Here is a 16,190-nt window from a genome sequence, read left to right as displayed (position 1 = left end):
CTTGGTGTTAACAGGTGGTCCTGCATTGGTAAGTTATTTTCACATCTTGAAGGCCATTAAAGTATTTCCCACCGGTTTAAAATGTGAATTCAACTGAGATTTTTACAGATCCTGGGATTTTGGGAGCCCAACTCAAGCCATCTCTGAGGGTGGCCAGGGTAGAGCTACGTGCAACACATGGATCCCAAGTTCATCCTCAAGTAATGGGTTTTGCCAAAGATTAATGGGAGATGAACGCTTAAATCCTCTGGACATGTTTGAAAACCCAAACCTCGTGTTCTAGAAATAAATTCTATTTTGATAGTTTTCTTGCACTATTTGATGAAGTTTAACATCCTGTGGAAAAAAGGTAGCGAGATTCTGCTTTGATGAACCAAGGCGAGTTTTCCAGTAAAGTCAGGGATGTGATTCTGGATTTCTGCCAGTGTAACCGATACAGAGTTTAGCCTAGCAACTTAATTTTATAACCAAGGTTAGCACCTGCTAAACCTTGGGAAGAATTTGACGTTTTAACCAACTCCAAAAAGAAATCCAACTGATTTCCTATCATTTTAAGGCTCAAATTTTAGTTTTTCTGAAAATAAATTGGACAGCCAGTCTCACTCTGTATTTGTCATCTCCAAAATGAGCTAGAGTAATGACCTTCATTAACTAAAAATAATCTCAGACTTCAAGTGAGGAAAATTAAACTCCCCATTTAATATTTTTTGTACTCTCGAGGATCAGAGCGTATTTCCAGAAGAAATCCCTCCACCCTTTTCTCTTTATTGGATAGCAGAAACTCTGTTTATAAATATAGGTGAGAAAATGAATCAGCTGTGGCTGCTGTGCAGGCTGCACAGGGGTGTAGCTGGAAAATCTACCAGTATAATAAAAAAAAAGAAGATGTAAATGAGAGGAAAGTGTCACGGAGGAAGACTCGGGGCCAGGTCCTGATGGCACGTGTGTGTGTGTCAGCCCTAGGTGGGGAGGAGACGGATGCGGAGGAGGCAGCGGGGTTCGCTGCGGCTCCGGGGCTGCAATTCCGAGGGCCCCCCCAGCTCCTTCGCTACGCGCTCGGTTCCCTCTACGAGGATGAAGACTTGCGAGGAGAGCTCACCCTGGTGCACAGGGTCGGTGAGTGAACGAGCGTCGCTTTTAGCTATCGCAGCGAATGGGGGGAATAGTTTTGGAAAGAGGATTTGGGGCGAGAGTGATGCTGGGCTGGGCAGGCTTAAGCCCATCAGGAGGAGCAGAGGAGGGGGGAGCATTCGTCCCGCTTTCTGCCTGTCCTCCATGCCAGTGGGGAGGAGGCTGTTGCCACACGTCCCGTCCCAAATGGCATGTTTGGGGATCAGGAAGGCTCCCTGGTCGCGGGTGCTGCTGCCTGCAAGCGGCGGGGAGGGATGCGGAGGGAGGCGTGGGAAAAGTGAGCAGCACAGCAAGAAAGGGATGGGAGGCTTCTTGGAAGAACAGGGTGTCTGCACAAAGCCCCAGAGGCGACAGACAGAGAGATCCTGTTCATCCCGGGGGCGAGAGGATTGCGGGGGTTACTGTGATGCGCAAAATCCACCAAAACTGCTCTACTGAGAACCAGCCCTTGGGAAATACTCCCTTTCTCCTAGAGCTAGGAAAGGGAGTGGTGGGGCGGGGTGTTTACAAGCCTTTTTATAATAATTTGAGATTTTTTTGCTTAAGATACTCGTATTCTTGTTTGGGGGGTGGAAACTCTGGAGATTCAAGTCTCCTGTGATGCTTTGAGCATGTTCTCCGGGAAAAGCACGGACCCATCCACAGGGAGCTCAGGCTGGCCAAGGGCTTGGCACAACCGGTGGCAAACAGAGCACATGAGTACACACAGCCGCAGGAGCGGGTGCAAAGCAGCACGTCCGTGTGTCTTCTAGCAAGCAGCTTTGCACCCCACCTGGACTTTGCATGACTTCAGCGTTTCCACCTGAAGGTGGAAACTTAAAGAGTATTATGAGTTGAAACCCTGTGCTTTCTTTCTGATGAGCGCAGTAAGTGCTGGTGGGTCACCAGGGAGGAATGCGATTTCTTATTTTTGTTATGTATGTCCTGTGATTTTTATATAAGCTCTAATTACTCATCCGAGGACTGTGCCCTACAGGCAAAAATCAGGAACTGGTCTTGGCTTCAATAAAAAATTAACTTATTTTTATGAACAAAACTGTTAAGACCTCCCAAATCACATAGCATCCAGCTGGACTCGACGACGCTGATAACCAGTTGGGAAACTGATAAATGAGATAACCACAGGCAAAATTATCAGGCCTAGAAACCATAATCAAATATTTATTGACCAGTTTTTGCATGTTTTATTTATGTTTAGCCATATAAATTTGGGTGTTATCAGTCATAGCTGAGCATCTGCACTTTTTCTAAAGCTGAGGCTTTACAGCATGTGATGGTTTGTAGGAAAAGGTGATGGAAAAATGAAACTCGTAATGGTTTAGTAAGTTCTTTTAAGTCCCAAATATTAATTTATTCCTTACACTTTCAGACATATTTTTGTGCTGCTGTCTATATTATAAAAATACAGCTTTAAACAGTAAGCTGGTGTAAGTCATTAACTATTTTCTACAGATTGAATGACTTTTTAATGTAGAAGCATGATGTTTTTGATGGTAATTTGTATTCTTCTCCTGAAGTATGAATTTGTAACCTGTTCCAAGCGGAAGCACTGGGATTCTGAATGTCTCTGAAAGCTTGGACATTTGTTCAGCTTCAGAGAAAGGAACAGTTGGGTGCTGAGACCTAGAGGAAATCTGGCCTCACATAGAAAATTGCTGGTGGAAAGCAACCAGTCTGCTGACTTACTGTTAGCTGAAATAATCTGCCAGCTCGCTTTCAGGTGTTCAAAATCCCATTCCAAAAAGCCTCCAGCTACAGCCGTAAAGCCTCGAAAGCAACAAACTGACCATGTAGATAGGATCTTAATGTCACCGAGCTATTTCAGCAGAGAGTAACATACATGTTCTGTGCTTTTCTCAATAGACCCCACAAAGAGAGAGCACGAGGGTGCGCGTGTCTGCGCTTGTATTTGGGTGCAAGGGAGAAAAGGAGGGTGGGGAAGGTGAGGGAGGAATGCATTTTCATATTTCTTCATTTTTCTATGTAGAATAATGCTTTGTTTCATGTCCATGAAGAAGAAAGGAAGTGACAAATGTGTATTATGCTTTGTTTTCCTAGAATAACACTTGAATTATGCTGTTAAAAATATCACTTGACTATGCTTAAATAGCACCGTGTCCATCTACTGCAATAGAAGAACAAAAAGGAGAGCCTAACAAGGAGAAAAGGAGATTCTCTCCTAAGAAATACTTTTAATTATATACAATATTATCAAGCGTTAGGTGCAAAATTGACTTTTACTGAAGGCAAAATATTTGTTCTTAAAACTACTTTTTAAGTGCCCTTTGGGGAATTACAGTATTTAAGGGAGTAAATTCCAGCTAAAGTCTCACCTTTCCTTTTATTTAGACTCTACAATTTGAAGAGAAGTTTGGGAATCTCCATCTGGGTCCATCTTTTGGGATGACTCAGTGATATTTGCGGTGCTACCAACATTAACGCTAACAACGTGAATACTTTTTTTTCAGACTGTCAATGTTGTGCAGGTTCCTTTTTGCACTTGTGCATCTGGAACGATAGGTAAGAGCTTGTGGAATTATTTTGTCTGGATACTCACTAAGCCTTCTGTATTTTTTTTTCGTTTCAGTTTGCCTTGATAACACTTTTGGCAATGACTGTAGCTTGAGCTGTGAGGATTGTCTGAATGGAGGCAGATGTAACAGTGAACACAGTGGCTGTGTTTGCTCACCTGGGTGGACCGGCATTATCTGTAACGAAAGTGAGTACAGTGTGATTGAAAGGTGGGGACTTTGTCCTGGTGCTGGGACACTGCAGATAGGTAGGAAATAGGAATAACCTATTGTACTTCTAATCTGTAAAGCTCTCTAAGGAGCACAGCTGCCTCATAGGCAGATCAAAATTTTATTGTAATGTGGCACATTAAATAGAAATTGTAAGGGGTGCCACAGTACACAATACAAACCCTCAAACAGCGAGGTCTCTGCACTCCAGTGCAGTACGGTACAGTGCCCCCTCCTCGGTATTTGTGTTGGCGTTCATTCCTGTTCACTCTGCTGCTGAAAAGTCCCAAGGTTTGCCTGCCGTGCTTTGCTGCACAACTTGCCTCGCTGACTTTCAGAAGTCTGTCCTGGCAGGTGGTGTGACAATCTGGGTGGACGTAGATGCTAAACTTGATTTTTCCTTTATAGCATCCCAAGACATTGCTTTTTTTTTTTCCTCCTTGTGTTGGTAAGCTTGGGCCTGTTGTTTTTTTTTTCTTATCATTCTTTTTATTATTAACATAATTTTCTTGGGATGGTTAATTTTTAGTATTAGAAATGGTATTTTTCAGAATTTTCTTGCCAAGTCTGCCAGTGCCCTTTGTAATAGCTTTCTACTCGTCTTATTCCTGCCTCCTGGCAGAAGATCTTTCTGGTTGAGAAGTAAGTGTCAAAACCAACTGGAAAGATAGAGTGGCCATTTCTTGTTGTACCCTGCGCCGTTCTTCATCTGCAGTTCGGCAAAACTTGTGTTGCCTGTCTGAGACTTCACACAGCAGTCTCGCGGCGTGTTTGAGATGGGTCCCTCCGTTTCATGGTGTATGGCGTGATGACCCACCGTACTCAGAAAGTCTGTGCTATCACTGATGAGACAAATAGACGATGAAGAATTACTGCTTAGCATCGGCAGACAGCAATCTTCAGGTTAATCACCATCAAGATTGTTTAGGAGGCATCATCATAAGGACAGAAATATAGAAAAAACAGCAAATGATTGAAACCAAGTCTGCCCCTAGTTAATTTGGGAGACTGATTGTGGGTTTGATGTGTAAACACTGTGGACAGCTGAGAGAATAGGAATGAAGAAGATTAAAATGATAATTTCTAGTCCACCTAAGACAGCTCAAGCTATCAAGTTGGGATATTCTTACTTCTGTTCATGGTGCTTTGGTGGTTCAGGGTAGATTATAAAAATGTCAAGACAGGATACAAATTCTTTAGTTCACTTCATAAATAATAATAACATTTTTGCTCTATATTTACAGTAGATGCCCATGCGTGTAATCTGGTGGAATTTGCCTCCAGAATTTAAAGAACTTTAATGGGACTGCCTTATTGAGCCGAACCTGCAGTCCGATGAAGTATGCATTGACAGCGATAAATACAATATACAATCTGTATGAATTAGTCATATGCAATTGCTTTCACTCTTTTCTCTCGCTTTCTTAGTATACAGCATAGTCCATGGGTTTAGGGTAAGCTAAACAGTTGAGAAAACTGGAACTACATTTCTGTAATAATGCATGAAAGAAACCGAATGGAAGTTGATGTGAAATGTCAAGTTTCTTAATGTACATTGATAAAATGTCAGTTAAGTCAGATGACTCCAGCAACTGTATTTACTCAGCTAGCTCAGGCTGCAAATAGCGGAGCAAGGCTTTATTTCGCAATTTGTGTTGCATTGGAGCAATGAGAGCTTTAGGAAGGAGTCCCATGCTGATGTGGATCCATTTCTGCCATGATCATCTGGGGAATTTCTGAGACTATGTTAGGAAAACACAACATCATTTTTATGATAGTATTTAGGAGGACAAAAAAAAAAGAAATAATGTTTAAAATACTTATCTCCAAATATTCAAAACTGTGCTCTGATTTTTAAGCTTTTTTTTTAACCGGCAATGTTTTTTGAGCCCATGCATTGTGTAGAGGGGAACATATGCAGGGGAGAATTTGGATACATCACGTAGTACTTCACATAAGTCAGCTTGGTTAATTCAGGTGTCCTTTTAAAATTATCGAGTAAATATTAGATGGATGTGCATTACCTTGTATAGAAAGAATATGACTTTACTTAGAGCCCGCTTGACTAAAAGGACTCTCTCCTTGCTCAGTTTTGATGACTGGAGTCTTACCTTGCTTCATTTCTAGCAGAGGGAAAAGATTTCTTGGCCTGTTCATCTTCCCTGCTTTCTCCGCAGCTTGCTCCCCGGGGACGTACGGCAGAGGCTGTGCCAGCATTTGCAAGTGCCAGAACGGAGGCTCCTGCGACCCTGCCACGGGGCAGTGCCGCTGCCCGCCCGGCGTGCACGGCAAGCTCTGCGCCGACGGTACGGCTGCCCTCCTCCTCACCGCTGCTTTCCCCTTGTTTCTATCCAGATGTAATTGTGCGTGGTAAATCTTAGGGGCCTGAATAAGAATAGTCTCCGTTGTGTGAGACGTACTGTAACGTTGCGGCTTGCTTTGCAGTGACCTTTGTTTAAATAATAAGCAGGACAGAGGGTGAGAAAAAGCAAGTGCCTCGTAAGGATGGGCTGCGCAGGTCAGCGACAAGTCAGTGTGGTCTTTTCTTAGTGCCAGCTAAAAGGGAGCTGATCTGGTGTTTGTGTTTTAACACTTAACAGCTGATGCCTTGCTGTGTTTGTGCACTCAAAAGGTTGCCCGAAAGGTCTCTTTGGGAAGAACTGTAACAAACGGTGCAACTGTGCCAACAACGGCTATTGCCACAGACTCTACGGAGCCTGCCTGTGTGACCCCGGGCTCTACGGGCGCTTCTGCCATCTTAGTAAGTCCCCATAATTTTTCAGATCTGTTTATTTAACACATGCGCAACATAACGGTCTTAAAAAGATTCCACATCACATGTAAACTGAGCAAGGCTTTGGGTTCTGTCATGAGCTGGGAGTAGCGGGAGGACGTGACTTTTGATGTATGCCAGGAGCCCCAGAAACTTCATTAGTCTTTTCCTCTAGCAATTAATCTTTGCCATAAGGACTGAGATTTACTGATGCACAAAGGTGAGGACTGTAATAGGGTTCAGTTGGGATAGGCAGGTTTACGTTAGGATTGTTGGTGAGGTTAAAGTCTGGCTGTTGATACAGTTGGAGCAGGGCTGTTTGGGGCAGGATGAGGGTGGAAGGTTAAATGGGAATAAAAAGAATCAAAACAAAAATGTTACAAAAGAGATGGTCAAGTTTCTTTGCACTTACAGGTTTTGTTCGTAAAATCTATACAAGATTGAAAAATAGTTGTGATTTTTTTTTTTTTTTCATGAAAGCTTTTGTCTTGGACTGTATCCAAATACTTTTCATTCAGAAACTTAACTAAGTTTGCTTTGAAACATTTCTGGTTCTTGCATTCACCACATATTGCTTGAAATGAAATGAATTACTTAATAAAGGAATCATGTAAACTATATTTTACACACCCACACATTAATAGGCACTGTCATAGGAGTGTGGATGTATTTGCTGAAAGTAAAATTAACGTTTTGCTTTTTGCAGCACTTGCATTCTGCAGCAGTGTGCAACTTCAAATAACTCATGCATAATTACAGAGCTAATGATTTCTTTTCATCTGGCTGCAGCCTGTCCCAGGTGGGCCTTCGGAGCTGGCTGCTCGGAGGAGTGTCAGTGTGTGAAAGAACACACGCTGGAATGCAACGCGAGGAACGGGACTTGCACCTGCAAGCCTGGTTATCATGGCAAAAAGTGTCAGAAAGGTATAATAGAAAGCCGGATTCCTCATGTCTGCTTATTCCTTTGTCCTAGCGTTATTTCTCGTGATTCCTCCCATCTGCTTTGTTGGGCTGCTGCTGCTACTGCTACTAATATATTCATATTCTACTAATTATTTTGTCTGTGGTTTTTCATATAGCAAACTCTATGAGTGCCTGATATCACAGGGCTTACAGGGACATCAGGGGGAATACAGCTTAAGAATGCAGGAGTTTTAGCCTGATCAAATGACAACAGAAACCTAGAAATCAAATTCTAATACAACCCTAAATAAGGAGGTTTGTGGGAGTTTTCACTTTTGTTCTTTCCTTTTTTTCACACAGACAGTAAATAAGTGACAAAACCTATGTTTTATCGCAGCAGGGTTATTTGTAAACGGCTTCAGTAATGCTACTTTTCCTTTAGATTTGCAGGTCTTTGAATTCAACTTATTCTTTGTAGTTTTTTGAGGTAGTTCAAAGAGAATTGTATTCCACATTCATGTTTGCATGTCTCTGTAGCCCTCTCCAGACAGTAATGGAGTAACACAAGAAGGATTCTCCCTTCAGATTCCTCTCTGGGCAGGCTGGACTTATGACATTAGTTCTGGGGGTTTGATGGAAAGTAATAGTGACGATATTTAATATCTTCAGCATTCTTGGTGATGGCTCAGTTCTGGGGGAGAGCATCCCTTGCCCAGCACTGGCTTTGCACCAAGGCAGAGAGCAGCAGAAGGTATAGACAGATAAGAAGAGTAATTCTGTAATGGCTGTCATTGAATATATCCTTAAGTATTCTGCCACTCTGTTTCTGGGTTGTATTTAAGCAGACTCTTTGAAATGTCCATGCAAGTGTTTAATAAGTATTTACACTTCGTTATCAGCACCTCTAAAATGTACATTATAATAGATTTTCTGCAAATTTCTGCCAAACTATTTTCCGACTTTTGTTCCGTTTTTTTAACTTTCTTTTTCTTTATACATGTTCTGTGTCTTACTTGCGTTTTCCAGACTGCACGCCTGGCTTTTATGGGGCTGGTTGCAAACTGAGGTGCAACTGTCCTACTGATGTTTTGTGTGATCATGAGACAGGAGTCTGCAAACATCCATGTCCACCTGGGTTTCATGGAGAAAAATGCCATTTATGTAGGTACTCACTGCATGTTTCCCTGGGAGGTACACTTTGGATGGGAAAGCTTACTCAGGAAATTTATGTTCAGATATAGAAGTTGCAAATAAAAGGGTACATTTGTTGTCGATACAAGTTGGCAGTTCCCCACTGAAGCCAAACTGGTATTTGGAGCCTGGCAACTGCTGTGTCACTCTGCTTGCAAAGGTCGAGGCACAAGGCTGAGGCCAGTTACTAAAAGTAACGTTTGTCCAGGTAACTGTAATTCCTTTTAAAGCTTCAGGCACAGATTTTCTAGAGCTCTGTTGCAGTTAGTTACAGACCACTGGTCGCTGAGACACTGATGCTAACACAGGTCACTTGGTACCAGCACAGCTCAGTTTAAAATTGCTGGTGCTTCCTAACGTCTTTAAAATGCTTCCTTGTCCTAACCGTGTCTCTGGGTTTCTTTTGACCAGCTTGTCAGCCTGGGAGCTTTGGGGTGAACTGCCAGCAGAGGTGCAGCTGTGGAGAAGCACCATGCGATCCGAAGACGGGGCAGTGTATTTGCCCAGCTGGGAAGACTGGTGCTATGTGTGAGCAAGGTGTGTTTGGGCTAGGGAAGTGTGTGTCTTTGACAGACACAGTAAAAAGTAGAATTATTCTGTTTCCCACCAAAACTGCTGCAATGCAATAGGCTTCATTTGCAGGATGGGTAAAGGATAAGTCTTGGTGCAGAACATATGACATCCACCACATGGGATTGCTTGTAAAGGAGGGAGCGTAATTCAGTTACCCTGACCCATCTCTCCGCTCCAGTTAATAATAGTGATTTGTATGCTGGGCTGGGTCTGTACAAGTTGGGCAGCGATACCAGGGCATTGCAGCAGCTCTGAGTCCCAGAGCAGAGTTTGGGACTCTGCTGCCATATGCACGCAACATGCCTCAGAAGCCGTTGAAGGGCCTTGGCTAAAGACAGCTCTTGTGGAACCAGCAAGTGAAGGACAGAGGAAGGAATTAAAAAGGAGAGCATTATCGTGGGTATTTAAGTAAAGGGAAGAAAAAAAGTCTTAGGGACACTGAACTACCAAGGGGCCATGAGATGCCCCTCTTCCATTTGCAGAGCTCTGGCTATTGCACGCCTGAGGAGCATCTGCCCTGCGTGGACCTGGGTTGGGGCTCACCACTCCGCAGAGCAGGAACCTGGTGAAGGAGGTGGAGCTGAATGGAGACCTGGGCTCCACCTCACATCCAGTCCTTCTGGACTGTATGACCATTCTGACTCCCACTCAGCCCAGCAAAAATACAACAGCAGCCCTCCCCTCCTGCACCTATCTGCAGATTACCGTCCTCTGCAGGTTTCCTTCGCTGAGTGCAGTAGTTAATTTTTCGGATATGTCCAAATACTCCTGATGTTCCTGTATCAGAAACCAAACCAAAAAACCAGACACACAGTGACGGAAGTTGGAAGAGAGCCTTTGGGTCTCTCTTTAGATGTGTTCTTGCATGCTGCGGTACAGAGGCGTGTTGACTCTTTCAGAAGGTTTACTGTGAAAGTGCTGTATGTCAATAGAGGTAATATAACAACCCTTTATCCAGCTTAGTTTTACTATTATTTAAATTCTTCAAGTAACAGCAGAAATCTATAATTGCCTTGAAACAGAAAATGGCATTGGGAGCATCTCGTGTGCTTTTTTTCCCAGATTGCCCGGCCGGCCGGTGGGGACCAGACTGCCAGTCCTCCTGTGAGCCCTGCGCCAATGGGGGACAGTGCAACAGAGAAACTGGAGCCTGCGACTGTCCCCCTGGCTACACCGGGGCGTCCTGCTCTGCGTGTAAGTCCTCACATTGGCCTTCTCCATGAAAAGAAAGTCAGTTTGAAAATGCAGCTTATGGTTTGATTTCTACCTGCTTGCTGTTTTGTGAGATGCTTGTTATGTTAGACACGTTGATCCAAGATAAATTATCCTCCAGCTTCAGGAATTCCCAGGTTGGATTTGACAGGATTTGCCAGAGGGAGATTATAGATAAATGCAGATGACAAGCTAAACTGCATCCTAAATTGATGTTATCATTAGATCTAATTTACGGCAATATATACTTAGAAATACAATGTGTAATAGCCACAATACTTGCATTGTAATTCTGGTTGCTTGGCAAGAGGTGCTGACCAACTGGCCCTTATGGCACCACTCCTGGGTTATGTTTGCAGCAACGCTCCTTGATGTAAATAATTTAGGATTAAACGGTGAGGGCGAAGGAGTAGTATCAGTGCTGTCTCTGCAGATCCACCAGAGACCATGAGAATATGCTCAAGCAACCGGTCTGTGCTACTGGGGCATGGCTCCTTACCCAGCCTATGGGTATTAAAGGCTGCTTGGGTGTGGCTGTCGTGCTGGCATAGACAGGCTCTCAGGGACAGCACTGCTTCGTGCAAGACCTCACTGGGGGCATATATTTTCCTCCTTGTTAGTCACAAAATTGCATTTGACGAAGGTTCACTCAGCACTCTTTTTCTTCCTCTGATTGATCCTGACATGCAGGAGAAGTTCCGGAAAGTCACTCCTGCTCTACAGGACTCAGCCCCAGACACCTAGTATACAAATTACAGATGTTTTGATTTCTGGATTCAGCTAATGCATGTTTTAGAGGGCAAGATGTTACTGTCTTGTTTGAAAAGATCGGTCTGTGCCTGAGTTATTATCTAGGTGAAATTGCAGTCTGTTCATCTGTTTTTAGCCTGCCCCGATGGTTACTATGGACAAAATTGCCTGCTGTTGTGCAGCTGTAGCAGCGGTGCTCAGTGTCACCACGTCACCGGAGAGTGCACGTGTCCCCCCGGCTGGACTGGCCACGACTGCAAACACCGTAAGTCAAATGAATATTCGCTCCACAGGGCACACGGTGTCTCCCAGGGACTTAACTGCAAGTGTAAAAACCGGCTCTGTTTGTTCTTACTCTATTACAGTTTTTTAATATACTTTTGCTAATCTTATTGTTTCTGAAATTGTGTGTTTATGGGTTTGCACAGCCTGGGTGGTTATAATCCTTAATTATCTAGGTTCAAAGTATTGAAATAGATGGCTGATGAAGCGCAAAGTATTGATACAAGCTCTTATTTCAACACTATGGATCCCTTTGCCCAATACCATCTGTCCTGTCAGCATTTTGACTGACAGACAGTTTTGGTTTTCATTTTCAGCACAGATTAGTTTTAAGATTAATTCTCAATTTTTTATTTTGTTTAGGGGAGATTTATTCAACAAGTGAGTGGCATGTACAGTCGTGTGTCTTAAGGTCACTCCTTAACTTGTGAATATAAATGCTGGGAGAAATTCTGTTCTCTGGAAGAGCAGACCATCCTTCTGTTGACTTTAGCATCACTCTCCATATTGATGGCCATGTAAGAGTACAAATTTGCCCTTTTCGGATAGCACCATATAAATGTTAAGCCATCCTGCTTGATTCTTTCCTTTTCCTGTTTCACGTCTTTTCTGCTTGATTTGTTATGATCCCTCTTGCAAAAAGCCAACAGAATACAAACCTCTTTCTAAACTTGGTCTTAGACACATAAAATCATACAAATTAATTGCCAGTGTTGACAGCAATAAGTTTTGGACCTGGCTTCTCAGGCTCGGTGCTGAAGAAAACTCTGGGAAGAATCTGAAGTTTCCACTAATATGCGTATTTTAAAAATCAAACCAGTTGGTAATGTGTAGAGCCATTTAGATAGCTTTCCATAACTCCTTAGGCTGTCTAAAAAATTAAAAGATCATGGTAAAGAAAAGCTTTTATTTCTAGTTAGGAAAAGATATGAGAAAAGTTGTTTTGCAGAGATGTCTCAGTAGGGCAGCTCTTCCACTATTGCAGACCAGGCATGAAACAGATACCCAACTCCAAAACCAGGTTTCTATTGCCCTAATTGGCACTTTCACCTTTTTCCTTATAAGAAAGGAAGGAGATGCTGTGGTACATGTCGTAATCATGTCAGTGTTACGTGATTTTTAGAATGAAAGCAGTAAGTTGCTTTAACAAAGGCTGCGAGATTTGTCTGTCTTTGTCCGTGTTGCATTTCCCAGTATTTTGAGGAAAATACAGAGGATGCTCACAAATCTGTTGTCTTCTACCCACTAGCTATTCTGGTTATGCAGATTTTTGCTAAGTGAGTCAATAGCTGATACTTTATTTCCATGAAATTCTGCATTTGTGACCGTGGATTGATTGATATGGATTGACTATGAATGATTAGTTTTATGTGGATGGTGTAATATGTGCCTACTTTCAACTGAAATAAACCAGAAAAAATTGTATTTATTTCTATTGATTTGTACCCCATGCTGCAGCTGAGAATCTAGTCCAGAGCTCCTGTATCTTAAGGGGCCATCTTTTCTGTTCACTCATTTAGATGTAAAATAATCCGTTAGTCGAGCTGGAAGTTGATTCTTAATGTAAATACCGTTTTACATTGCAGCCTGCAATAGTGGCCATTGGGGACAGAGCTGTGAAAACACGTGTGTCTGCAATAACAGCGACGGCAGCTGCGATCCAGTCACCGGCTCTTGCTTCTGTGAGCCGGGATTCACTGGGAAACACTGCGAATGGAGTAAGTTGCCACTTCGTCAACAGGGGGAATTTGCAAAACCAGAAATTATTTTTCCTGATAATTCCCTCCAGGAAGACCTCCAGGCTGTACCGCCTCCGGTCTGCCCAGCACGTCGCAGGGCTCTTGGGTTTCATCAGGGTTAGATAGTTTCCCTAATTTGGTTTCCAGAAAAGTTATTTTCAGACTTGTTTTGGACTCAACAGCTATTTTTAATGTTAAGACCTCGTGTGAGTGATAGGATTGATGTGTATTTGGCTTGTGGCGTAGAAGTTTCCATATCGGTTTTATTTATCCGGTTTTAGGTCCGCATTTTTTCTTCATTTTTTTTTTTAAGGCCAGCATATAGAAATGCTTCACATGTACATAACAGAAGCAAAATCAGGAAGATTTAGGGTCCTCTATTTATTAACAACAATGCACAATGGTCTTACCAGAGGCCCATGATCTTCATTAATCTGTCTCTAACAGAGGTCAATAGCAGATGCCTTAAGAGGATAAAAACAGGCGTATAGATAATTCCTGATACGTTTCCCCAGGTTTCATCAATTTGTCACTCAGGAGATTCTTGAGACAGAAGCAATATCTCTATATTTAATACAACTTGATTTTTTTTTTTTTTCTTCTAATTAATGTGCCTATTTCCTTTTTGATTCCATGAAAACATTTGGTATCCACTTCATCTTGTGGCAATAAATTGCATAGTTAAGCTGCTATTATTATTATTATTGATTATATTGATGTTGTTAAATAAAATAAATATTTTATCTATTAGTTTAACAATCTTACAGTAGCACAGATGTAGCTACCAGAGTCTCAGTAGTGTAGGCAGAATTAACTGCTGATGTCACACAGAAATGTCAAAACAATTAATCTGGAACAGTGATCTAAGACAAAAACCCTGGAAAGTTGATCTTACAGCTCTTGTTGCTGTTGGCACAGAGGGAGTGGAAGGACAGTTAGTGGGAAGACCAGCTCCCAGAGAAAGAGCTGCCAGCTCCACTTCTCTTTCGCTCTTGACCTTTCTCAAAACAGCATTTCTGCAGACCGAAAGTAGCCAAATAGCTGGCTGTCGTCTTCTCTGGCAAGGTGATCAGTGAAGCCATCGCCACCTACAAAACATCTGGCAACCCCGAACGTTCTGTCTGTGGGTTTTCTGTTTTATTCAGCCTGCTTTTTACCCCACTTTAATTGTGTGTGTGTGTGTGTGTATAAATATATATATAAAAAAATGCATATATATATGTGTGTGTGTGTGTGTGCAAGATTATGAAAGCCGTAATTCTTCCCTAAACATTTTATGCTGCCTTGGAGGTGAGATCTTTACTATCCCTGGAGAGCTCCTCCGCTCCCGTGGATCTCTAGCCTCTTGCTGCGGGTCAGGGTCTTTCCCTTTGCGGCTTTGTCTGCAAATACGCCTCTGGCGGGCTGGATGCATCTCGGCATGCACCGCAGCAGCCTGCGCCTGCTCAAGCAGGGGGGCAGATTCTCTGTGATGTGGACTGCGAAATCTTTTGTGAAGTGTACTGACCCGCTGCCATCACCTTGAAAGTGTCAGCTCCAGGCTAAATGCTGTAGGTTTGAAGAAAGCCCAGCTGAGAGCCCCATACCTATTACCGCACTGGAATACTCTTCTCCTTGTATAGATTCTCTGGACTCTGACTGAAATTTCAAGTGAAAAGTAAACACTGAGGAGGATCAGGCTTTTAAGGCACAAGTACACTTCAACGTATTCATTCGTTGAGCTGGTGTAGGAGGCGTGATGCACGATGATCTGCAGTTTTGGGAACAGGAGGTGATGCAAATTGCACCGATTCAACCCTGGGACTGCATTTCACCAACACATCCATTTGAACGACTCCACATTTGAACGACGCCACATCTGAACAATGGCCCAGTTTCCGACACAGACGATTGAAGGCAAAGAAATACTTAATGTACCTTGCTATCCTTCTGCCTCCCATCCCAACCTATAGCCTTTATAAGAGACCCAGGGGCTGGCTCCAGTTCGCAGAGAGTCACTAAGCTGCAGGAACGACCGAATTCACACCAGCTCCTCTCACTGCCCACCTTCGGCACCAAACCCACCACTTTATTCCAGACGCAGAGTTGTCTTTGAGAATCCTCCTTGGTTTCTGTTCTTTGTGATTCTTTCCAGGTTGCCTGAAAATCACTTTGTTGATGTAAATGCTAAAATCCTACGCTTTTTTAAAAAAGATCTGGCAATAGTTTACCTAATTCATTTTAGAGGGGAGTTCACAAGACCTTCAAACATGAGTGGAGGCCCTGCAATATTGTGTTTAGCCAAGTATATCTCTCTGTTTCAGCCTGTCCAAAATATCTAATGTGAATTAGGCAACTGGCCCTATTCTTAATTGATTTTCCTATAATCCTGGAAGAAATTATTTTCATTCTCAAGTGTTGTTTTCTTTCTTCCGATAGTGAGTACTATGCAAATCTTCTAAAACTCCTTATGTTAAGTGCTGTGGTAATTGGTAATCTGTCCCGCAGATGTAATGTTTTCACTTGATTTTTTCAAAGCAGAGCCTGAAAGTGAAGCATGCAGCTTTCAGTTTGGAGCTTTCCGAAAGAAGCCACCACATTTCATATTTTCTCCAGCTTTCTGGGGAAGGAGGATTTGTGGGAAAGCAGAGGATAGGGCCTCAAAAAGGAGGCACAGAAGCTGGGAGCTTTCCCCCTCCTGGCCGATGAAGTCCCAGAGGAGATGTGCCTGTAAGCAATTCCAGACCAGTGTGCACAGTGTCACCCAGCAGAACCTGCGAAGTCACAGGCTTTGCAGCTATCGGATGATATATAGTTTCCTGTGCACAAATTAGTCTTTCAACACCCTGGCGTTTTTCTAAAATAGAACCTTAATAAAAACAGCCCAACTTACCTGGACCCCAAGGAGAATACTTA

General features: G+C 42.9%; 1 protein-coding gene across 1 annotated transcript in view; it reads left to right on the top strand.

The window, feature by feature from the left end:
• Nucleotides 1–16,190, top strand: part of MEGF6 (multiple EGF-like-domains 6) — a gene marked incomplete at both ends in the record, with an annotated part of 43,148 nt that overhangs the window by 13,681 nt on the left and 13,277 nt on the right. Inside the window, 9 exon segments of the mRNA XM_009581010.1 lie at nt 1–28; nt 964–1,116; nt 3,719–3,850; nt 6,050–6,178; nt 6,505–6,633; nt 7,435–7,569; nt 8,575–8,709; nt 9,151–9,276; nt 10,375–10,506. The exon segment at nt 1–28 is cut by the window's left edge and continues 16 nt beyond it. Coding sequence (XP_009579305.1) covers nt 1–28; nt 964–1,116; nt 3,719–3,850; nt 6,050–6,178; nt 6,505–6,633; nt 7,435–7,569; nt 8,575–8,709; nt 9,151–9,276; nt 10,375–10,506 — 1,099 coding nt within the window.

This window comes from Fulmarus glacialis, unplaced genomic scaffold (assembly GCF_000690835.1).
Source record: "Fulmarus glacialis isolate BGI_N327 unplaced genomic scaffold, ASM69083v1 scaffold8017, whole genome shotgun sequence".
In the NCBI taxonomy this organism is placed as follows: Eukaryota; Metazoa; Chordata; class Aves; order Procellariiformes; family Procellariidae; genus Fulmarus; species Fulmarus glacialis.
Note: the sequence above shows the minus strand (reverse complement) of the source record. Positions and strands in the feature narration are given on the sequence as shown.